The sequence below is a fragment of the Cherax quadricarinatus genome, chromosome 71 (genome assembly GCF_038502225.1).
Source record: "Cherax quadricarinatus isolate ZL_2023a chromosome 71, ASM3850222v1, whole genome shotgun sequence".
NCBI classification, from domain to species: domain Eukaryota; kingdom Metazoa; phylum Arthropoda; class Malacostraca; order Decapoda; family Parastacidae; genus Cherax; species Cherax quadricarinatus.
This window is the reverse complement of record NC_091362.1, coordinates 16254618-16281365: the sequence shown is the minus strand read 5'-3', so window position 1 is coordinate 16281365 and position 26748 is coordinate 16254618. Positions and strand designations below refer to the sequence as shown.

General features: G+C 43.2%; 1 protein-coding gene across 1 annotated transcript in view; it reads left to right on the top strand.

The window, feature by feature from the left end:
• The first annotated feature begins 13462 nt into the window (after positions 1-13462).
• LOC128700339 (homeobox protein BarH-like 1b) overlaps positions 13463-26748 on the top strand; it is a 31468-nt gene continuing 18182 nt past the window's right edge. Inside the window, exon 1 of the mRNA XM_053793448.2 lies at positions 13463-13917. Coding sequence (XP_053649423.1) covers positions 13608-13917 — 310 coding nt within the window. The 5' untranslated portion in view covers positions 13463-13607. The remainder of the gene's footprint in view (positions 13918-26748) is intronic.

Sequence of the window (26748 nt, the reverse complement as noted above, 5' to 3'; positions counted from 1 at the left end):
TGGCATCTTGGTACAGAAAACACCTTGGACAAGCTTTTCAAGTGAGAAGTGTTGGATCTGAGAGGGACATGACCTCTCAGTGGCCTCTCACTACTACTACTACTACTACTACTACTACTACTACTACTACCCTGCACCTCTCCTTCCGACAGTATTTAAGTCTCCGCACTGTCGCTTGATCTTCAGATAGTTCCTGACTATGGAACTGAACTTCTCCAGGCCGAGGGACTGACAACCTCAAATTCTACGACTTTAAGGGTGATGGACTGATTACATCGTCTTCACATCTCTACTGTTCCTGCCTACTTTCTGTATTCGACTGAAGAAGCCTACTGTGTAGGCGAAACGTTTCGGAATAAAGTTGTCTAACTGTTGCATATGTGTCTTACCTAACAACCTGTCGGTATTGTATACCATTTTGATGTTCATTAAGGACATCGCCTTGACAACCAACGTTAGTTAAGGACAACGGTTTGACAACCAACGTTAATTACAACGGCTTGACAATCAACGTTAGTTAATGACAACGGCTTGACAACCAACGTTAGTTAATGACAACGGCTTGACAACCAACGTTAATGACATCGGCTTGACAACCAACGTTAGTTAAGGACAACGGTTTGACAACCAACGTTAATTACAACGGCTTGACAATCAACGTTAGTTAATGACAACGACTTGACAACCAACGTTAGTTAATGACAGCGGCTTGACAACCAACGTTAGTTAATGACAACGGCTTGGCAACCAGCGTTAGTTAAGGACAACGGTTTGACAACCAACGTTAATTACAACGGCTTGACAATCAACGTTAGTTAATGACAACGGCTTGACAACCAACGTTAGTTAATGACAGCGGCTTGACAATGAACGTTAGTTAATGACAACGGCTTGACAACCAACGTTAGTTAAGGACAACGGTTTGACAACCAATGTTAATTACAACGGCTTGACAATCAACTTTAGTTAATGACAACGGCTTGACAACCAACGTTATTTAATGACAACGGCTTGACAACCAACGTCAGTTAAGGACATCGCCTTGACAACCAACGTTAGTTAAGGACAACGGTTTGACAACCAACGTTAATTACAACGGCTTGACAATCAACGTTAGTTAATGACAACGGCTTGACAACCAACGTTAGTTAATGACAACGGCTTGACAACCAACGTTAATGACATCGGCTTGACAACCAACGTTAGTTAAGGACAACGGTTTGACAACCAACGTTAATTACAACGGCTTGACAATCAACGTTAGTTAATGACAACGACTTGACAACCAACGTTAGTTAATGACAACGGCTTGACAACCAACGTTAGTTAATGACAACGGCTTGGCAACCAGCGTTAGTTAAGGACAACGGTTTGACAACCAACGTTAATTACAGCGGCTTGACAATGAAAGTTAGTTAATGACAACGGCTTGACAACCAACGTTAGTTAAGGACAACGGTTTGACAACCAATGTTAATTACAACGGCTTGACAATCAACTTTAGTTAATGACAACGGCTTGACAACCAACGTTATTTAATGACAACGGCTTGACAACCAACGTTAGTTAATGACAACGGCTTGACAACCAACGTTAGTTAAGGACATCGCCTTGACAACCAACGTTAGTTAAGGACAACGGTTTGACAACCAACGTTAATTACAACGGCTTGACAATCAACGTTAGTTAATGACAACGGCTTGGCAACCAACGTTAGTTAATGACAACGGCTTGACAACCAACGTTAATGAGAACGGCTTGACAACCAACGTTAGTTAAGGACAACGGTTTGACAACCAACGTTAATTACAACGGCTTGACAATCAACGTTAGTTAATGACAACGGCTTGACAACCAACGTTAGTTAATGACAGCGGCTTGACAACCAACGTTAGTTAATGACAACGGCTTGGCAACCAACGTTAGTTAAGGACAACGGTTTGACAACCAACGTTAATTACAACGGCTTGACAATCAACCTTAGTTAATGACAACGGCTTGACAACCAACGTTATTTAATGACAACGGCTTGACAACCAACGTTAGTTAATGACAACGGCTTGACAACCAACGTTAGTTAAGGACAACGGCTTGACAACCAACGTTAATTACAACGGCATGACAATCAACGTTAGTTAATGACAACGGCTTGACAACCAACGTTAGTTAATGACAGCGGCTTCACAACCAACGTTAGTTAATGAGAACGCCTTGACAACCAGTGTTAGTTATGGACAACGTTTTGACAACCAACGTTAATTACAACGGCTTGACAATCAACCTTAGTTAATGACAACAGCTTGACAACCAACGTTAGTTAATGACAGCGGCTTGACAACCAACGTTAGTTAATGACAACGGCTTGACAACCAGTGTTAGTTAAGGACAACGGTTTGACAACCAACGTTATTTAATGACAACGGCTTGACAACCAGTGTTAGTTAAGGACAACGGCTTGACAACCAACGTTAGTTAATGACAACGGCTTGACAACCAACGTTAGTTAATGAGAACGGCTTGACAACCAACGTTAGTTAAGGACAACGGCTTGACAACCAAAGTTAGTTAAGGACAACGGTTTGACAACCAACGTTAATTACAACTGCTTGACAATCAACCTTAGTTAATGACAACGGCTTGACAACCAACGTTAGTTAATGACAGTGGCTTGAGAATCAACGTTACTTAATGACAACGGTTTGACAACCAACGTTAGTTAATGACAGCGTCTTGACAACCAACGTTAGTTAATGAGAACGGCTTGGCAACCAACGTTAGTTAAGGACAACGGTTTGACAACCAACGTTATTTAATGACAACGGCTTGACAACCAGTGTTAGTTAAGGACAACGGCTTGACAACCAACGTTATTTAATGACAACGGCTTGACAACCAACGTTAGTTAATGACAACGGCTTGACAACCAGTGTTAGTTACGGACAACGGTTTGACAACAAACGTTATTTAATGACAACGGCTTGACAACCAGTGTTAGTTAAGGACAACGGCTTGACAACCAACGTTAGTTAATGAGAACGGCTTGACAACCAACGTTATTTAATGACAACGGCTTGACAACCAACGTTAGTTAATGACAACGGCTTGACAACCAGTGTTAGTTAAGGAAAACGGTTTGACAACAAACGTTATTTAATGACAACGGCTTGACAACCAGTGTTAGTTAAGGACAACGGCTTGACAACCAACGTTAGTTAATGAGAACGGCTTGACAACCAACGTTAGTTAATGAGAACGGCTTGACAACCAACGTTAGTTAATGACAGTGGCTTGACAATCAACGTTAGTTAATGACAACGGTTTGACAACCAACGTTAGTTAAGGACAACGGTTTGACAACCAACGTTAGTTAATGACAACGGCTTGACAACCAACGTTAGTTAAGGACAACGGCTTGACAACCAAAGTTAGTTAAGGACAACGGTTTGACAACCAACGTTAATTACAACGGCTTGACAATCAACCTTAGTTAATGACAACGGCTTGACAACCAACGTTAGTTAATGACAGTGGCTTGACAATCAACGTTAGTTAATGGCAACGGTTTGACAACCAACGTTAGTTAAGGACAACGGTTTGACAACCAACGTTAATTACAACGGCTTGACAATCAACCTTAGTTAATGACAACGGCTTGACAACTAACGTTATTTAGTGACATCGGTTTGACAACCAACGTTAGTTAATGACAACGGCTTGTCAACCAACGTTAGTTAAGGACAACGGCTTGACAACCAACGTTAGTTAAGGACAACGGTTTGACAACCAACGTTAATTACAACGGCTTGACAATCAACCTTAGTTAATGACAACGGCTTGACAACCAACGTTATTTAATGACAACGGTTTGACAACTAACGTTAGTTAATGACAACGGCTTGACAACCAACGTTAGTTAATGACAGAGACTTGACAACTAACGTTAATGATAACGGCTTGACAACCAACATTAGCTAATGACAACGGCTTGACAACCAACGTTAGTTAAGGACAACGGTTTGACAACCAACGTTAATTACAACGGCTTGACAATCAACGTTAGTTAATGATAACGGCTTGACAACCAACGTAGTTAATGACAACGGTTTGACAACCAACGTTAATTACAACGGCTTGACAACCAACGTTAGTTAATGATAACGGCTTGACAATCAACGTTAGTTAATTACAATGGCTTGACTACCAACGTTAGTTAATGACAACGGCTTGACAACCAACGTTAATGACAACGGCTTGACAACTGACGTTAATGACAATCAACGTTAGTTAATGACAGCGGCTTGACAAGCAACGTTAGTTAAGGACAACGGTTTGACAATCAACGTTAGTTAAGGACAACGGCTTGACAACCAACGTTAATTAACCTCAACGGCTTGACAACCAACGTTAAAGACAACGATGGTAGTTATTGACAACAGCTTGACAACCAACGGTAATTAATTACAACAGCTTGACAACCAGTAGTAGTTAATAACAGCATTTTGACAACCAACGATAATTAATAACTGCTTGACAACCAACGGTAGTTAATAACAACAGCTTGACAGACAACGGTAGTTAATAGCAACAGCTTGACAACCAACGGTAGTTAACGATAACCGCCAATAATTACTCTCAGGTGTTAATGACTGCGTCTTAGCAACTAACAGTAACGTAGTGAACGGCAACAGCAACGTAGTTAACGTGAACAGTAACTTAGCAAACGGCAACAGTAACGTGGTAAACAGCAACGGTAACGTAACTAAAATTACATAATCTGTAGAAAGTCAACATTATCAAAAGTATCTAATATTAACACAGACACACAGACACACAGACACACACACACACACACACACACACACACACACACACACACACACACACACACACACACACACAACATAGTTTTAAGACGAGGTATGATAAAGCTCATGGAGCAGGGAGAGGGAGGACCCAGTAGCGGTCAATGAAGAGGCGGGGCCAGGAACTGAGTCTCGACCCCTGCAACCACAATTAGGTGAGTACATACATACACATGTTGAGAGAGATAATCTAAAGCACGGCCTGTGACGACTAGAGCTCAAGAGAGAAAAACCTGTCAAATGAAAAATAATACGCTGTACCCTGTAGTGTACTGTAGAGACACCATCAATAAAAGTGTATAGAATACTGTTTTATTTCTGTAGCCCGTGTTGTGGGGGTGTGAGGTGTGAGGTGTGGGTGTGAGGTGTGGGTGTACAATGTTCTGTGTAGCCCGTGTTGTGGGGGTGTGAGGTGTGAGGTGTGGGTGTACAATGTTCTGTGTAGCCCGTGTTGTGGGGGTGTGAGGTGTGAGGTGTGGGTGTACAATGTTCTGTGTAGCCCGTGTTGTGGGGGTGTGAGGTGTGGGTGTACAATGTTCTGTGTAGCCCGTGTTGTGGGAGTGTGAGGTGTGGGTGTACAATGTTCTGTGTAGCCCGTGTTGTGGGAGTGTGAGGTGTGGGTGTACAATGTTCTGTGTAGCCCGTGTTGTGGGGGTGTGAGGTGTGGGTGTACAATGTTCTGTGTAGCCCATGTTGGGGGAGTGTGCGGTGTGGGTGTACAATGTTCTGTGTAGCCCGTGTTGTGGGGGTGTGAGGTGTGGGTGTACAGTGGTAGTGGTCTTTGGTTGCATACTTAAATACCTCATAGCACTTTTGTTAAGCACTAGACATAAGAGAGCTCCAAATAATAATAATAATAATAATAATAATAATAATAATAATAATAATAATAATAATAATTATAAGTACATGTACATGATACAACTAATACAGACCATAGCTGACATTAGTAACCTATTATATTGAAAACCCCTGGTTATGCAGAGCATTTGAGGCAACTTAGGTTAATTTTGTTCCCCCAGGATGCAACCCAAACCAGTCTACTAACACTTAGGTACCTGCTTACTGCTAAGTGAACAGGGACAACAGGTGTCGTAAGGAAACAAACCCAAATGCTTCAACCCATACCGGGACTCAAACTACGGACACTCAGCATGTGAATCGAGTGCGCTTCCATCTGATGATGTGGTCAGAGCAGTGATGGATGCAGTCTTACGAAGACGAGAAAAGAAAATACTCATGGCACATGTAAAATAAACAATGCAAGTCTCAAATTGAATGCGAATGAGACTTAGGAATTCTAAATGGCAGTAATCTAAAGCCAAGACAACAGTGCATAAGTCTTCGCAATAAAGTTAATAGAATTCTTGGCTTCATATCAAGAAGTATAAATACTGAGTCTTCAGGTTATACCTCACCTTTATACATCCTTGGTTAGACATCGTTTAGATTACGCTGCACTGTTATGGTCTTCAGACTACAACGTAGATGTGAATGTGTCAGGAACAAAAACATAGGGAGGACATGTGCAACAGCTGGATATCTATTATTGTGATTGAAAAGGTATGCCTACATAGCGGGCTTCTTCAGTCAACACAGAAGCAGCAGGCGTAGTAGCGTAGTAGAGATGATGTAATTAGTCTATCGACTTTAGATTATTATTATTATAATCAAGGGGGAAGCGTTAAACCCGTAGGATTATACAGCGCCTGGGGGAATGTGGAAGGCATTCAGGCTTAATTCGGGGAACTGGAGCACAGATCCAATTCCCTAAATCAAGAGCCCCTCACCAACATCAAGGAACCTTCCCTGAGGGGTATCGGCTTTAGAGAAATGGTATTTGAGGTGGTCAGTCCCTCAGCCAGGAGAAGTGTTCAGCGCCACAGACTGGAGCGACGTCGATATTACATAATTTCAACAACACGTAGGAGCATGACGAAGATGATCCCATGTATCAGAAATCTTTCCTACGAAGATGAACCGAGTACGTTGAATCTGCACTCTCCAGAAAGACGTAAAATTAAGGGGTATTTGATTGAAGTGTATAAATGGAAAACTGCAATAAATCAAGGGGATATAAATAACGTGTTGAAAATATTCAACCAAGAAAAGACTCACAGCAATGGATTCAGGTTGGAAAAACTTTAGATTTAGAAGAAATATAGGAAAGCATTGGTTTAGCAGTAGATTAGATTTTGGATTTTGCCAACGAAGTGGAGGGTAGCGCAAGACAGTTATGAGCGGGGCAGAATTCCGAGTAGCGTCACTGAAGGGAGAACCTTGAGTAGCCTTCAAACTTGATAAGACAGATACATGAGTGAGTGTGAGATAAACCTGCTTAGTATGATCCTACTGAACCATGCTAGGCAGGTTCAACCAGCTGACAGATCCAGTGGAACCCCTCATGAACCTGTCGTAGGTGGTAGGGGAGGGGGAAGGTAGTTAGGGAAGGATGGGAATGGGGTGAGGATGAGAGTGATTGTATGCAAATGTGTCTCTGTTGATGGAGGGAGAGAGAGAGAGAGGGAGGGCCAGAGAGAGGAAGGGGGAGGAAGAGAAGAACGGAGGTAGAAAGGGAAAATGGAGGGCATAAAAGAGGGAGAGTAAAGGGAGTGAAGATGAAGCATCCAATGCTTGTGTAATATTGTCTCTATATATCGTTTTCCCAGTTATACCATCTCTCTCTCTCTCTCTCTCTCTCTCTCTCTCTCTCTCTCTCTCTCTCTCTCATCCATCAGAATTCATCAACAACACATAAGAAACGAATAAAAATTTACCAGAGACCATAAAAATTTGTCTCGGGTTAAAGGGGGGCCGCGCCCCCCGCAGGGCTGGCTGGACCAGGAAAATTTCAACCCCTGCTGACCTGACAAAAACATAGATCGGTAATTATTCTGTTTTTGTCGATGTTACAAGCAAATTGATAATGTTGTGAAATACTGCATGTGTCGATGTTAGTGTTATGAGTGAGACAGAGAGAGAGAGAGAGAGAGAGAGAGAGAGAGAGAGAGAGAGAGAGAGAGAGAGAGAGAGAGAGAGAGAGAGATGGTAGAATCAAGAAAAGACAATATATTAAATAATTATCCATACTGAAAATGGTATAAAACATCGACGAGTTGATGAGTGAGACATACTGGGTATCTTCATCGTGTCTTAATCATCAGTAATTATCCACACTCACCACCTCTCTCTCTCTCTCTCTCTCTCTCTCTCTACCTTTAATGGCAAGATATGCTCATCAGTAGAATGGGTGGAATACCCACAATTACGAGAGGAAGCTGTAGACGATGTTTCGGTCCTTTCAGGACTAATTTTTAAGACGTTTCGGTCCGTCCTGGACCATTTTCAAGTTAACTTGAGAAGTCGCTTGCAATCAGGCACCCGAGGACATTAAAGATTACGACCACAACAAGCAACAGTAAACACAGCTAGTGTCTACGACCACAGCAACACCAAACACAGCCAGCGCCTACGACCACAGCAAGCAACAGCAAACACAGCCAGCGTCTACGACCACAGCAAGCAACAACAAGCACACTTAACGTCTACGCCAGCACAACAACAAACACACTTAACGTCTACGCCAGCACAACAACAAGCACACTTAACGTCTACGCCAGCACAACAACAAACACACTTAACGTCTACGCCAGCACAACAACAAGCACACTTAACGTCTACGCCAGCGCAACAAAAGCATTGCAAACGCAACCAGAGAACACTACGTTCAACCAGAACAACGAACCAAACCAACGACTGTCTTCCCAGGTACACACACACACACACACACACAAACACCTCAATACCCAGGGCACAAACACATCAATACCTCGGGCACAAACACATCAATACCCCGCTGGACCACAGCCGGTCTATTGATATCTTCCCAAAAGAGCATTTTTACAGCTCATTCTGAGCAGGAGGGGAGCCAGCCGCTGCACACCGGGGGCCCAACACCTGATTCGGGTAAATCACTTGAATAACGAGGTCCTAAAATGCCATCTTTCCTGCCCCATCCTGGTTTATCCATCAGCTCTGCAATAAGACGGGGTAAAGGGTGCCTTGATGATGCTCAAAGGTTTTCAATCTAAGGAACGCGAGCCAATCTCTCTCTCTCTCTCTCTCTCTCTCTCTCTCTCTCTCTCTCTCAGAACTTCGTAATGCAACTGTGTACACGTCAGGTCCGTGTCTCTCCTGGCCTTACAGACACCAGAGGATTAAGACAATCATCGCAATTCTAAACCCACCTTCCTCGTTACCCTGTAAGGGAGACGGCAGGGCGGGCAGCTGGTGTCATCAATAGTTAGTACACTGCTGTGAGCAGTAACAGCGAGGTGGTGGTTCTGAGAAGCCAGCCACCTTACACCCTGACCTGACCTCCGGTTCATTCCTTTTAATATTCGCCACGGGTCAAATCACCCAAGGATAAGAATCCCATACATTTACATTAACTAACTTTTTAAAAGGCACTGGTAAGTGTGCATTTGAAATAAAATGTTAGGCAGTGTTTGGTGGGCCTCTGAGAGCAATTGTTATATTTCATATGCTTAAAATGAGGTCGTTGACCTTCGAAGGGCCAGGAAGTATAAACAAGATTTTGTTATCATTCTACTTAACACTCAAACACATGATGACCTCGACCGTACGTGTTAATATCCTTTGAGTGAGGTCATCTATAGCCCCGCAGTACCTCAGAGTAAGGGCTCTGAAGTACTATATCTCTCTGTTAAGTACTATATCGCTCTGTTAAGTGCTATATCGCTCTGTTAAATGCTATATCTCTCTGTTTCGGTCCGACTTGGATCACTGTGACCAGTGTGACTTTGTAAATGGTCCAAGTCGGACCGAAACGTCGTCGTAAGCTCATATCTCCTATGTGCGGGTTATTTCTGTGTTGTGTCTCATTGTTGGTATTTATTACCAACTTTAAGAGCAAAAGAAGGAAGCACTGCAGCAGGACTACTGGCCCATGTTAGGCAGATTCAACTCACACAATATCGTGTGTGATTCTCGCGTCACTGAAGTTACTTGGGAGTTCCTTGTACTCATCAACAACTCTATTAGCAAACCAGTGCTTTCCTAGACACTTTCTAAATCTCAGTTTTGCTAACTTCAGAACAACGATTAAGACTGTAGAAACTGTACACATGTGCAACACTTGGGTATCTTTATTGTGGAAAAGTTTCGCCACACAGTGGCTTCATCAGTCCTATACAAAGAAGAATAGTGAAGATCAAAAAGAGACTGAGGTAATGAGTCCCTCATCCTGGAGTCGATGTAATCAGTCCATCAATCTTGACAAGAATATAACATATACTGCGAAGAGGTGGCTTATATACTGCATGCTTATCGAGACTGATGGACTAATTACGTCGACTCCAGGCTGAGGGACTGATTACCTCAGTCTCCTTCTGATCTTCACTGTTCTTCTTTGTATTGGACTGATGAAGCCACTGTGTAGCGAAACGTTTCTTCAATAAAGATACCCAAGTGTTGCACATGTGTCTAATTTATCAACTTGTCAGTTATCTGAACCATTTATCTACAAGACTGAAGAAACCACTCGTGGAAAAACGTTTTCACTATTAAAAGGCATGATTTGTACATAAATGTCTTTTTCACATCTTGCCATTTAGATATTTTCGTTAGGTATTTTCAGCATGTTTATATCCCCTTTATTCCTGTCTTCCACTTGTACACTTCAAGTATATCACTTCTGATTGTCCGCCATACATTCAGTGTCCTTGGTCAGTCCTTGTAGGAAAGAATTCTGATACATAAGATCAACTTGCCAATCTTTTTTGGGTGTTATCCAGCACAATTATGTCCATTCTGTAGCATGGAGACCAAAACTGCACAGCATAATCTAAATGAGGCTTTACCAAGTATAGAGTTTGAATTGTAATAGGTTCGCCGGTCTTGTCCCGTGACAACAGTACAGGTAACAATGGTAGTTTTACCACAGTAATTTCTATCAGTTTCAGAATTACCATTCACAAAAAAAGAAAATAGATAGGAAACAGCGGTGGACTCACCCACGGCTCTGTGTGAAACAAACCATACCACGGGCTGGGTTAGAACCCGCGATCAGGGTCTCAAAACTCCAGACCTGTGTGAAATCTGTCCCACACGCCAGCCCGGGTCTTTACCAGGTGGTGACCCGGCGAATACATAGAGTTGAAGTATAACCTGATGACTCCTGTTATTTCTACTTCTTGATATGAAGCCAAGAATTCTATTAGCTTTGTGGCAAATACTTATGCACTGTTGGCTTTAGATTACTGCTAACCAGAACTCCTAAATCTTTTTTCGAACTCAGAATGATTGAGATCTACATTATTTAGTTTATAAGTCCCATAGTTATTTTCTTTTCCCAAGCATAGAACCTTTCATTAATCTGCATCTGCCACTTCTCTGGCCATTGTATCAACTAATCCAGAAGTTGTAGCACTCTAGAGACTTTAGAATTTGTCTGACGACCTAGTCTAGTGCCATCAGCAAAGTTGCTTGTGTTGCCTATCGGTCAACCACGCCTCGATTCAGAAAAAAATCCCCTCCTATTCCGTGTGTCTCTACTTTCCTCAACAATCTCCTGTGTGGAACTCTATCACAGACTTTACTGAAGTCCATATACACAATATCGTATTCATTACCATGTTCTACATTCTCAAATATTTCAGTGACAAAACGTCTTTCTTTCAAAGCCACTCTGAACTGGTTATTAATTCCACCAATTTTCCTACAAATGAAGGTTAGGCAAATTGGTCTATAATTCGAAGCTAAGGACCTGTCTCTCGTTCTGTAGACAGGTATCACATTTGCCATTTTTCCACTTATCCAGCTCTATGCCAGTTTGTAGTGATTTGTTGAAAAGTCTAGCTCAGGGTTTGCTAAGTTCCTTCCTACATTCCTTTGTAACTCTCTCTTTCTCTCTCTCTCTTTATCTATCTATCTATCTTACACACACACACACACACACACACACACACACACACACACACACAAGTAACGTGAGACGATGCCTCTCCTTCCTCTGGTAAGGTTACTCTCCTCATAATGACTCTAAGTGTTGACCTGACCAACAGATAAAGAGAAAGGGGGAAGGGTGAGAGGGGAGAAGGGGAGGAAGGGAAGGGGAGAGGGGAGAAGGGAAGGAGGGGAAGGAAGGGGTTGTGCATGCAGCATATCACAACACTCATGAATAATGTATAACGACATCGTTATGTATAATACAGAGTAAATTTCTCAACAGAAATTGCGTGCTCGTTGAGAAATACCTAAAACGACTTCAGAAACGGTTCGTTAAGGTTTAGAAAGGATTTTGGAAATTCTGATTTGGTAGTAGAGTTGTAGATGTGTGGAACACTCTACCATGTAGATGTATTGAGATCACCATATTAGAGAGAATTAAAAATGAACTAAAGTGTGTGTGTGTGTGTGTGTGTGTGTGTGTGTGTGTGTGTGTGTGTTCCCTCTTAATGATCGCTCAGGTCAGCTGTGGTCCGATATACATGAGTTGTTAATTTTCCTTAATAGTTGTCATGTGAGTTGGGGCAGAGTATGGAGACAGGGTATGGTGGCAGAGTATGGTGGCTGGGTATGGTGGCAGGGTATTGTGACAGGGTATGGGAGCAGGTATGGTGGCAAGGTAAGGGAGAGGGCATCGTTGTAGGGTATTGGGGCAGAGGATAGAGAGCCTTAACAAAGAATCAAATGTTCTGACGTATATTAACATCACCTGTCTTCACAACAATCGTATTTCAGTAAGGTTACGAAACCTTTGTAAATAAGAACATGTTCGAAGACCTCCTGATTACGTTCCAAAAAAACAGTGAGCAAACTGCCTGGGCGAACAAGGAGTGGTCGGTCACCTGACCTGGCGACCTTTCTCACCAGTATGCAAAGGAGCATCGGCAGGAATTAGTGAGGTTTCAGGTGTACCAACTACAGCAATGTCAGGGATCAGCGGTTGGGCGGCTCCTTTAACCCTGTTCCCAAACACCTCATTAACACTATCATGGCCGAGTGCTGAACCGCTGCCGCAGATGAAGGGATGGTTTGACGTGTGGATGCTGCTCTGGCGCCTGACACCCGGGTGCCAAACCTCACACACTGCACAACCCACACTCTCCTTGCCCACCCGCCCATATACTGCCTCAGCCAATAGCAGCGAACACATGTGAAGAACAACCAATCGTCGATTAGTTCACGTTTTCAACGTTCCTCATTAGTCCAAGTACGTTTTTTGCTCTATTGATTGCACAGTTTATTTCAAATGTCTTTGTGAGATCCGAAGACGTGTCTAAACGACTCACAGACTTGAACAATATTCTTAAAGTATGTATTATTAGAGACTATTAACTGAGAAGAAATGGGAAGACGTGTGGGTGTTGAGGTGGGTGGGGCACAGGGCGGGACTTGAGAACCGTGCCTGGGCAGGATACTTGGGACAAGAGGCACTAACACTAGTCAGTAGTGAACCCTTGTTGGTGGTGTGTGAGCAGTGACGGCTGCACCCGAGGCAGCAGTCAAGTAGTGACCTCCCACTTGCTGCAGTGTATGTGGGTCAAGTGAGAGGTCAGGTTAACTGCCGTCACGCGGGTCGTCTGAACTACCTCATAAGAGGCAGCATTAAACACGAAGTAGTGTGTGTGTGTGTGTGTGTGTAAATAGATTGATAAGGTCAAATACCGTGAAGTGAATCAATTAATTTCTTGAACGAGGTCGTCTGAACTACCTCACGAGATGTTTGTGTCAGGAGCACTGCCCTGGGAGGTGCCACCACCCGCCCTGCCACCCCTGGGCGGCCTACTCGGCATGTTTGACGGGAAGGAGAGTTTGCGGGCGTCCATGTTGCTGCCACCACCAGTGCCCAGGACGGCAGCCTGTGTGGTTCTCTCCCAGGCCAGCCTCAATCCCACGCCCACCCTCTCCCTCAGTCCCCAGCACACGCCCACAGCCGCCCTCGCCCCATACACCAAGACATCGTCGCCACCCACAGCACCACCGCTGAAATTTGGCGTCGACCGATTGTTGGCCGCCGAACCTAGCCGAGGTGAGTTGCTTCCTTGTAAATAACCCCACCTGACTAGAAGGGCTGTGGCTCGTATGTCGGCTGGCGTGCGGGCAGCAGTAACAGCCTAGTTGATCAGGCCCTGATCCACCGCGAGGCCTGGTCATGGACCTGGCCGCGGGGGCGTTGATCCCTGAAACACCCTCCAGGTATACTCCATCACGTGAATAAATAGCTTAAAGACACAGCAAATTGATAAATAAGACCAGTGTGCGACATTCAACCCTCTTTATCCAGGAACCATTTCGCCACTTTTCTCCGTAATAGACCGAAGAAACCACTAGGGGGCGAAACGTTTTCTGAATAAAGATGCTAATCATGTTTTTTTTTCACACTGGCTTTTACTGACCACTTGTGAGGTACTCCAGCCTCTATATTTTCCTCTCGTTTTGTCTCATTTAGTCAATGTTGTTGTCCTAGGTCACCTGGAGTCGTTTCCGGAGGTCACCTTCCCCGCGGGCCGGTCCCAGACCAGGCCTCCTGGTTGTTGGCCTCATCGATCAGGCTGTTTGCGCTCGCAGCCCGATGTTCAACGTGTGCACCACAGCCCGGCTGATCAGGAACGGATTAGAGGAATTTTGTTGAGTTCTTTCTTGAAAACAAATTCCCTGTCCAGGGACACATCCGTGTCTAGCAGCTGTCAGGGACACATCCGTGTCTAGCAGCTGTCCAGGGACACATCCGTGTCAAGCAGCTGTCCAGGGACACATCCGTGTCTAGCAGCTGTCAGGGACACATCCGTGTCTAGCAGCTGTCCAGGGACACATCCGTGTCAAGCAGCTGTCCAGGGACACATCCGTGTTAAGCAGCTGTCCAGGGACACATCCGTGTCAAGCAGTTGTCCAGGGACACATCCGTGTCAAGCAGCTGTCCAGGGACATATCCCTGTCAAGCAGCTGTCCAGGGACACATCCGTGTCTAGCAGCTGTCCAGGGACACATCCGTGTCTAGCAGCTGTCCAGGGACACATCCGTGTCTAGCAGCTGTCCAGGGACACATCCGTGTCAAGCAGCTGTCCAGGGACACATCCGTGTCAAGCAGCTGTCCAGGGACACATCCGCGTCAAGCAGCTGTCCAGGGACACATCCGTGTCAAGCAGCTGTCCAGGGACACATCCGTGTCAAGCAGCTGTCCAGGGACACTCCGTGTCAAGCAGCTGTCCAGGGACACATCCGTGTCAAGCAGCTGTCCAGGGACACATCCGTGTATAGCAGCTGTCCAGGGACACATCCGTGTCTAGCAGCTGTCCAGGGACACATCCGTGTCAAGCAGCTGTCCAGGGACACATCCGTGTCAAGCAGCTGTCCAGGGACACATCCGCGTCAAGCAGCTGTCCAGGGACACATCCGTGTCAAGCAGCTGTCCAGGGACACATCCGTGTCAAGCAGCTGTCCAGGGACACTCCGTGTCAAGCAGCTGTCCAGGGACACATCCGTGTCAAGCAGCTGTCCAGGGACACATCCGTGTCTAGCAGCTGTCCAGGGAAACATCCGTCTCAAGCAGCTGTCCAGGGACACATCCGTGTCAAGCAGTTGTCCAGGGACACATCCGTGTCAAGCAGCTGTCCAGGGACACATCCGTGTCAAGCAGCTGTCCAGGGACACATCCGTGTCAAGCAGCTGTCCAGGGACACATCCGTGTCAAGCAGCTGTCCAGGGACACATCCGTGTCAAGCAGCTGTCCAGGGACACACCCGTGTCAAGCAGCTGTCCAGGGACACATCCGTGTCAAGCAGCTGTCCAGGGACACATCCGTGTCAAGCAGCTGTCCAGGGACACATCCGTGTCAAGCAGTTGTCCAGGGACACATCCGTGTCAAGCAGCTGTCCAGGGACACATCCGTGTCAAGCAGCTGTCCAGGGACACATCCGTGTCAAGCAGCTGTCCAGGGACACATCCGTGTCAAGCAGCTGTCCAGGGACACATCCGTGTCAAGCAGCTGTCCAGGGACACATCCGTGTGAAGCAGCTGTCCAGGGACACATCCGTGTCAAGCAGCTGTCCAGGGACACATCCGTGTCAAGCAGCTGTCCAGGGACACATCCGTGTCAAGCAGCTGTCCAGGGACACATCCGTGTCAAGCAGCTGTCCAGGGACACATCCGTGTCAAGCAGCTTTCCAGGGACACATCCGTGTCTAGCAGCTGTCCAGGGACACATCCGTGTCAAGCAGCTGTCCAGAGACACATCCGTGTCAAGCAGCTGTCCAGGGACACATCCACGTCAAGCAGCTGTCCAGGGACACATCCATGTCTAGCAGCTGTCCAGGGACACATCCCCGTCAAGCAGCTGTCCAGGGACACATCCATGTCAAGCAGCTGTCCAGGGACACATCCACGTCAAGCAGCTGTCCAGGGACACATCCGTGTCTAGCAGCTGTCCAGGGACACATCCGCGTCAAGCAGCTGTCCAGGGACACATCCGTGTCTAGCAGCTGTCCAGGGACACATCCGTGTCTAGCAGCTGTCCAGGGGCACATCCGTGTCAAGCAGCTGTCCAGGGACACATCCGTGTCTAGCAGCTGTCCAGGGGCACATCCGTGTCAAGCAGCTGTCCAGGGACACATCCGTGTCTAGCAGCTGTCCAGGGACACATCCGTGTCTAGCAGCTGTCCAGGGACACATCCTCAACCAATGTGTCACCCATTAACAAGACACATGTACAGCACCAGTATATTTAACGAAGAGACACTCCACTACAGCCTGAAAATAGGCCTACTCGACATAATTCGAGAGCCTACAGGCATCCATCCCTTCCTCCGTTGACTTTAAACCATTTCATAATGCTATTATTTTTCCTAAAAAGATTAATAAAGTTATCTTGACTCATTTGCTTTAATTATAATTATCTTAGTAATTTCTCTCACTCGTTTCTTAGGCCCAGAAACATTTTTTTTTCATCCGAATTTATTTTTTAAATCAAAATTAAATCTTTGATTCCATTATTACTTGTTTCGTCTTTATTAGATTTTTTAGCGCCTTATTTTGATCTCCTTTATTTATCCATTTTTTGTTTTGTATATATATAAAATTTTACTTTATTCTGTCTTTTTTTTCTTATTATTATTATTATTATTGTTATTATTATTATTATTATTATTATTATTATTATTATTATTATATTCTTGAGGAGGATCCTTCATGGATGGGGGTTTAATGGTCAAAGGCTTCTGATCCAAGATACTGGAGGCGCTCTTCTCCTTCACTGAATCAAACCTGAGTGTCTCCCTTTCCCAAGGCGCTGTATGACCCCTGCGGTTTTAGCGCTTCACATTCAAAATAATAATAATAATTAATATTATTATTATTACTGCTGCTGCTGCAATTACTACTACTACTACTACTAATAATAATAATAATAATAATAATAATAATAATAATTATTATAATAATTATAATAACGACAACAACAACAGTTAAATGAGATCAGAGCTCGGTCATATAATGAAGATTTGCTAAGGCTCGATCCTTCGTTCGCAATCGCGACCCAGTGTCTGAGTCAGTCAGGTCTTCGAGGGACGGGACTCCTGTCAGACGTCAGGTGTTCAACACACCTCCAGAGGATCTCCCGAGTAGTTCTGGCATTCGGGCTGTGGCCTGAGTGCCAGGAATGGCTCAGTTGGTGTTGAAAGAGTCACCGCTCCCTTGTCATAGGGCTGCCCCCGCCATAGGACTGCCCCCGCCATAGGGCTGCCCCCGCCATAGGGCTGCCCCTGCCATAGGGCTGCCCCCGCCATAGGGCTGTAAATGGTACTCCACTTGACAGGAAGACGGCTCACTGCACTCTTGTCATAGGGCTGTAAACGATACTACATTTGACATGAATGCTCACTGTGCCCCAGCTATAGTGCTGTGAACGGTACATCAATCACTTGTACACACTCTGACACTCCTTCGGGAGCCACTGTCGGGTTCCCACATGGAGAAGACCCGAGTCAGGACCCGTCCTGGCTCGGGTCTTCTCCTGAGACGGCGCCGCGGTCTCTGAGCAGTTTACCTGGAGTTTACCTGGAGAGAGTTCCGGGGGTCAACGCCCCCGCGGCCCGGTCTGTGACCAGGCCAGTCGGGACGTTCTTGGAGCGGAGTGTTGTTGACAAGTGTGAAGACCACGTTTCGCTCATAGAACTTTGTAAAAGCTCTACACAGAACGAAACGTTGTCTTTACGTAAGCTTATTCTACATTTCTTGATATAAAGCCAAGCACTCCACTACAGCAAATTTATCACTAAGACGTTGATTATTCACAAACTGTGTGAGGGTTCGAACTCATGGTAAGTTAGTCCTATGGATTCGAGCGGCACACCGTTCTCCGAGTAGTTAGTAAGCTTATTTAGGCACAGGAAAACATAAGTACAATTATCATATATAGTGTAAATTACCTAGGATAACCAAAAAAAAGTCAAAGTGACTTATTTCCATTGCTTGAGGGTAGTGTCATTACCATCCCGCTAATCAATGTCTGTGCTGTTGCACCAGCTTCACATTTCTGCTGCGGTTCATTTAATTTCACAGCTGACGGAGTTATTGTTCTCCAGGAACTATAACCCCCATCTTTGTTCACATTCAACGGCATCTGCCACTCTCCCGACCTCAACATTGACCTGTAGAACTCACGCTGAAGCTCCCGGTTCCTGACTGTTGTAAGCAGAGCGCTGACATCATATTATCTTATAGCTACACCGTGGGAGTAATTGCTGTGGGCGGCTGGCTACCGTATACTATATGGATTACATTATGAAAATTTCCACAGTGTACCTCAGCCTATACTATTTGATAGCTAATATCGTAAGAACAAAAGTTGTCTGTTTCCCTGTCATATTCCATCGTCATAGATATAAATATGTCGTGCCAAATAGGTAAAATTGATCAATTAGCAAGAACTCATTTAAAATTAAGTTCTTTATAAGGTTTTCTCTTATACGCTTCAAGATATATTTTTTTTTTCATTACGGACCCCGTCACGTCTATCTAGAACTTTAATTTAGAAGCGTCTTTTGCAGTTCTGTCTGGCCCCTACGGGCTTAGCAGCTATTTCGAATAATAATAATAATAATAATAATAATAATAATAATAATAATAATAATAATAATAATAATAATAATAATAATAATAATAACAATAATAATAATAATAATAAACGCTGTATATATCCGTGTACCCGAGCATATACCCGGTATATATAAGCTTATGGAAATACAAACACATGTGCAGTATAATTATACTGCATATGTGTTTATATTTCCATAGTGTCGGTATTTTATACTATTTATTTCCATATATACGCTTATGTTATGCTTTCGTTTGTATACTAATGATCAAAGATTTTCTGACCAGTTCACAAATAACCCAACCCTCACATAGGAGAAAGAAACTTTATGATGACGTTTCGGTCCTACTTGGACCATAAACTAATCACACAGTCGGATTGAAACGTCGCCATAAAGTTTCTTTCCGAAATGTGCAGGTTATCTGTGTATTATTCCAGTCACGGTACTGTGCCTCTGTGTTCTTTATTTCTGACGGTGTCCTGGTGACATGCGGCCTTAATGAGGCTTCGTGTAGACGATAGACTTTAAGTCTATCATACCAGTCAGAATAGTAATTATCACTTTAGAATTTGTGTAAGCGTTGGAGAGAGCAGCTTACAACGTCGTCGTAAGCTTCTCAGGAGCTTACAACGTCGTCGTAAGCCCCTCTCTCCTATGTGCTGGTGATTTGTATATTGTGCCTTTTTATTTGTGTAAGCGAGTACACGGTCGTGCTAATGCAGCATTAGTGAGTGATATTCAGAGTTTATATTTGATCCTTTGAACGAATCTGCTGCGCTAATGTTAACATTAACAAAGGATAATTCTCTCCTGCCCTTGGAATTCATGCAGAAGGAAGCATTCAGAATTATTCTTGGCTGTCGTAAAACTTCCAAGGTTCTTGATACGAGGACGAAGTTTTTTCTTCACAATATTACTGAGAGAATCCCTTAACACAGTCCTTGATATTATAACACTCAGAAATTCGCTAGACACTGTCGCTATAAATTTTCTTAAAACGTCTCAAAGTAGATAAACACAAATCCAAATGGTTTGTCCAAAAATTGCAGTTGCATAAAATTCCATAATCTGCACGATTTGAATCATTATATAGACAACAAGGGCATTTTATCCCTCAATGGAAACTGCCTTCATTTAATATCATGAATTTTAAAGTCCCTTCCAAGAAGTGTCACTAGAAATCCCATTCACAAGTCAATTGTTAAGGCAACTGCTCAAGAACAAATTTCTCACTTAACTGATAGTGAGATTATATGATATATACACTGACGAGTCTAAGCAGGAGTCTACTGACAGGGCTGCATCTGCACTTGTTACCATCTCTCTAGATAAGACCCGTAACAGCCATGTTCAGTTAAGCATAAGAATTAACAAATGGGCTTCTACATTACAGAGTGAATTGTTTACCTCCTAACGGTACTAAAGTTAACTTATGACACTGAGATTGACTCTTAGATCATTACTGATTCTCTGTCATCACTGAAAACACTTGACTCTCATGCTCATTCTAACAACATGCTCACTGGAGAAGCAAAGTATCAATATCAAAATTTTATATAATAACGACAGGTGGTCACTCAGGGGACTGACCACCTCAAAACTACGTCTTCAAGGGGTGATAGATAAATTACATCGTCTTCATATCTCTACTGCTCTTGCCAACTTTTCTGTACCCGACAGAAGAAGCCTACTGAAAAGCTGTAAGCCTTCTCCCTGAAAGCTGGCAGCCTTGGATCAAAGTCTAGCGCAAGCTGGACTCCAAGGTATTGTCCAGTGTGGGTAGATTGGTAAAGCACTGCGTACCTTGTTCCAAGGTTTGTAGGTTCGAGTCTCCTTCAGCCAGAGATCAGTGTTTGTGTATATATATATATATATATATATATATATATATATATATATATATATATATATATATATATATAATATGTAGACTCCTGGTAAAAACTCTTAGGGTCTGGTTCCTGGGCCTCTTCTGTATTAAAACCTGCTCGTGCGCTACGGTCCACAGGATGGATATGAGGTGCACAATAAACTGGCCACTACCATTAATAACCAGAAGGGTTATTAACTTCATGGGGTTATTAACCACTGACTGTTATTAACGACAAAAGGTTACTAACACCGGATGGTTATTAACCCATTAACAGTTCACCAACTCCTGGGTACCTGTTTACTGCTAGGTGAGCATGGGTAGGCACTGGCACCTCAGTGATAGAGAGTTCGGCACAAAGACTAATGTAACCAGGTTCGAACCCTTCCCGTGATGAAACATAATCGACTAATCCCCTAACACCTGCTGCCCACGCTCACATAGCAGTAAACAGGTATCTGGGCGTTAGTCACCTGCTGTGGGCGGCATCCTGAGGAAGAGGACCCTAACGGGAATAAGTCATGCTGGCTTTCCTGGCTTATCCTGGGTTAATAATGGGAAGATAGTTCCTTAATACCTAATTGGATTAATCTTATTACAGCCAGCTGGTTCAGTGTCTTACACACTGGCCTGGAATTTTACGACTCACTTGCCGCGAGTTCAGTCCCCATCGCTACCGTGGTGTACCGTAATACCTTCAGAGTAAGGAGACTAGTCCATACGTCTCGCCCCGCCCGGGAATCTAACCCGACTCCGGCCGATTGTGAGCTAAGCCATCCATTTAAAAGTCCCAAACTCTTCAAAAGTCCCGAAGGAAGAAGGAAAAGGCTCCTTAGTGGTGACTATTACTTAGAATCCTAGAAAAAAATTAATTTTGGCCCATTTTATGACAATTTCGACAAACTCAAAAACCCTTTCTAAACTTTTATATAATTTAGAAGGGTTGGAGCGGGGGGAGGGTCACCTCTAGAGACCTATAGCCTCGGAAAAACATATAAAAAAGGCCTCGAAAGCCATTGAAATGTCCCCTTCTCTTATTACTCCATCCTTCATATATCCAAATAAAAAAAACGCTAAACTCGTGCGTTTGCAGATACCAGCAGCCACCATATACTTTGTATATACCCGGCATGTATCCCTCGACAGGGTAGGGATGCCATATTTACTAGCTGGCATCTGTGGCACCCGGTGCCAGGGATGCCACGCTGTAAACAACCTTATCTCCCGCTTCCGTAGGGATCACTTTCCCTTACCGACCCTTGATGCTGGTTATACAACTAGGATTTTAATGTATCTGTAAAGATAATGATACTCGTTAAAGATAATGATACTCGTTAAAGATAATGATACTCGTTAAAGATAATGATTCTCAATAAAGATAATGATAATAAAGATATATTCTCAATAAAGATAATGATACTCAATAAAGATAATGATACTCAATGATAATAAAGATAATGATACTCAATAAAGATGGATTCTCAATAAAGATAATGATAATAAAGATATATTCTCAATAAAGATAATGATACTCAATAAAGATAATGATACTCGTTAAAGATAATGATTCTCAATAAAGATAATGATAATAAAGATAATGATACTCAATAAAGATAATGATACTCAATAAAGATAATGATAATAAAGATAATGATACTCAATAAAGATAATGATACTCAATAAAGATAATGATAATAAAGATAATGATACTCAATAAAGATAATGATAAAGATAATGATACTCAATAAAGATAATGATAATAAAGATAATGATACTCAATAAAGATAATGATACTCAATAAAGATAATGATACTCAATAAAGATAATGATACTCAATAAAGATAATGATACTCAATAAAGATAATGATACTCAATAAAGATAATGATAATAAAGATAATGATACTCAATAAAGATAATGATAATAAAGATAATGATACTCAATAAAGATAATGATACTCAATAAGGATAATGATACTCAATAAAGATAATGATACTCATTAAGTATGTTGGATATTTATTTATTTAAGCAGTGAGACAAGGGTAACAATTAACTGACAAAACTACATAACTTACAATATAAATTCAGTAGGACAGTTCACCAGAGGAACCAAGTCAGACTCTAGCCACAGGTCCCAAGTCGTACACAGCGCGAGTACTGCTCCAAGGCAGTACTCTGCCCAGTGTCTCCCACAGTCTTCCCCAGAGACCTTCCAGCAGCCTTCTCCCAGAGCTCTGCATACAGGTAGCAGGTGTGTCCGAATCTCTAGCCCAGAGCTCTGCACATAGGCCAGAGCTCCTACAGAGTCTCCTGCTCAGAACTCTGCACACAGACCAGTGCCACAATACCACGGTTGAAACAGTAAGAGTCATAATACCCTGGATGAAACAATAAAAGCCACAGTACCCTGGCTGGAACAATAAAAGCCACAATACCCTGGCTGGAACAATAAAAGCCAAAGTACCCTGGCTGGAACAATTCACAAATAAACCTTATTTTAGGAAAGGGATCTTATGACGATGTTTCAGTCCGTCTTAAACAATTAAGACGTCAACTTGAGACTTGACAATGGTCCAGCAAGGACCGAAACGTTTTTCTTTTTGTTTTTCAAATTTCGAATCTTGAAAAGAAATAATTTCTACTTATTAAATGTGACGGCTTTCCTGGTCATGGATCGGATGGCGGGGGCATTGACCCCCCGGTACATCCTCCAGGTAGATGCCTCATCATCTGGGATGATTTTTTATATATTTCATCACAACATTAGTTTATATTCCAGGTAAATAAAAGTACCAGCCTCAGGTGGCAACTTCAGCAAGATGAGGATATCGTCAAGCACTGGACTTTGAGTTCGATAGTTACTGCTAAAGTTGTTAGGTAAAAGAACACAAGTGCAACTAAGGCGACATTTTATTGTCTCAACGTTTCGCTCTCCAGGAGCTATATCAAAGCTCCTGGAGAGTGAAACGTTGCCACAATAAAATGTCACATTAGCTGCACTTGTGTCCTTTTATCTAACATATTGTCAGTAATTCTACGAACATTATTACACTGCTAGTTATTATAACTACACTACTCTGAGTTCACCAGGTACTGTTCACTAGGTACTTTGAACCAAGTGAGAGAGTAACTGTGGTAGGGGACCTGAATGCTAAAGTAGGAGAAACTTTTAGAGAAGGTGTGGTAGATAAGTTTGGGGTGCCAGGTGTTAATGATAATGGGAGCCCTTTGATTGAACTATGTATAGAAAGGGGTTTAGTTATAGGTAATACATGTTCCTCACTAAAGTTGTCATAGTTACTCTTCCATGGGTTCGGTAATAAGAACATAAGAGAAGAAGAACACTGCAGCAGGCCTACTGGCCCGAACTTGACTGGACCACGTCAAGCCCAAATCTACTAACAAAATATTCGCCCAACCCATTATCAATGTTACTCAAGAAATAAGCTTTAATAACCCTCTTAACTTAGGTGCATGTCCCACTCAAATCCAATTCCTCCCACTCATGTATTTACCTAACCTAGAGTTGAAGCTACGCAAGGTTTTAGCTTCAATGACTGTACTAGATAGATTGTTCCTTTCATCGACTACTCTGTTACCAAACTTGTCTTAGTGTGATAGTTGGAGAGGCGGCCCTGGAATACCATCGATGTTTGACATGTTTATGTTTGTAAATACCCTGTGACACACACCATGATCACTGACGGGTCGCCGGTGAGCCCAGAGACTTGAGGGTGAAAGAGGTCAGGTCAGCAGAGGTCAGCTGGGTGTCAGGAGCGTCAGCAGCAGCCAGTCTTGTGTTACCAGGGTCCTGGCCTCCCTCACGAGGTAATAATAAGCGAGGGAACTTTTAATACAAATAAATCCGTTTTTTAGTAGGATATCAAGTATGTTTATGTAGAAAGGAAGGATAGAAAAAATTAACAGCAAGCAACCATATGTTGTTAACATGTTAACAAGCACGGAATGTTATAATGAAGCAAGACGATATAGGTTAAGAGTGTGGAATACTGAGATGAAAGACAGGAGGGAGAGACAGGGGAAGGGAGTGACATGGGGAGAGACAGGAGGGAGAGACAGGGGAAGGGAGTGACATGAGGGAGAGACAGGAGGGAGGGACAGGGGAAGGGAGTGACATGAGGGAGAGACAGGGGAAGGGAGTGACATGAGGGAGAGACAGGAGGGATACAGGGGAAGGGAGTGACATGAGGGAGAGACAGGAGGGAGAGACAGAGGAAGGGAGTGACATGAGGGAGAGACAGGAGGGAGAGACAGAGGAAGGGAGTGACATGAGGGAGAGACATGAGGGAGAGAGATGGAGATATGACTTACTTGTTGCATATTTCTTACTAAATTTTCGGTAAAAAGCTTTTTACTAAAGGTGCGGCTATTATGTGTGTATGATGGCCTTTTGATATTATTTCTTTTCCTGAGAGACGATTTTATTAGGCCAGAGTAAAGCACTCATGCTGTGAGTGAACGTTCTATCATACAGAAACACAGGAACGCAAGAATAAAGGAACGTTGCAGTAGGCCTACTGGCTCATGATAGATCCAAATCAGACACACTCGTGTATTTGTCCAGCCTATTTTTAAAGGTATTCAAGGTTCTAGCATTATTGACACTACTTGTTTCACTCATCTACGACTTTATCGCTAAAGCAGTAATTCATTATGCCCTTTCCAAATCGAAATTGATCCAACTTGAATCTATTGCTGCGAGTCCTATTTTGGTTGGAAATTTTTAGCTTAAAAATCACTTGTTTCGTGGATGTACAAGAGTACGTGTGCAGCTCCTGTAAATATCACGATGTGCAGTTTTATCTATCATGATCTTATTACTTTTCCAACTTCCATATACAGTTAGATGTTTGTAGTGACAGTGAGTTTTTCTAACATTTGAAATTTCTTTCAAAACTTTTTATCGTGCAAAAATGTTTTTGCTTTCTCTGTTTCTATTACAGATTCCATTTCTTTGTACTTCGGGTCATGCTTGAAATTCAGTGTTAGATCCATTTAAAAAATAAATGGTCTAAGACGGCACTTGGAGCGTCTCTGGTTCTTTTGTGTATTTTAGAGTAGTTACCCTGAAAGAAAATCTCTTTTTTTATATATGCATCCCACAAAGAAACTTGCAAATGGATCAATCAGGACGAACCGAAACGTCGTCTAAACTTTCTTATCCATTTTATGGGTTATTTGTGGATTGTTTCAGCCAAGGTATCATGACTTTTAATTTTTATTTTACTTCTACTGTAAGTTGGGCATTTCATATTCCACATAATGAGTAGTTTACCTATAACTCTCCCATGTTTACTATCTCAACGAGTACGAACATATGGTGAACACTGTTGAAGTCTCCTGTCTGGTATTGTAGTGCCAAACAGTATTGAATACCATATCTTGTTATTTCCAAGCCTTTCTTGAATCATTTTAAGGGGTTTGATTCAGCTTACTTTTATAAGATAATCTATTCAACACTGTTTTTCCCAATATTTAACACATGCATGGTATGGATAACATGAACTTCCGCACCTTTGCAGGGGATGTGGGGGAGGTGCCTTGATGCTGGTACAGGGCTCGGGATCCAAGGAACTGCAGCTACTATCGTTTAGCACTTTCCCACGAGAGAGAGAGAGAGAGAGAGAGAGAGAGAGAGAGAGAGAGAGAGAGAGAGAGAGAGAGAGAGAGAGAGAGAGAGAGAGAGAGAGAGAGAGAGAGACAGACAGACAGACAGAGACAGACAGAGACAGACAGACAGTGACAGAGACAGAGACAATAAAAAAGGTCCACTTTATCTTTTTCCCTCCGTCTCTACTGTATCTTCCCGTCTTTCCCCCCTTAGTCCCCTCAAGGAAGGTTCCTTGATGTTGGTGAGCGGCTCTTGATTTAGGAAATTG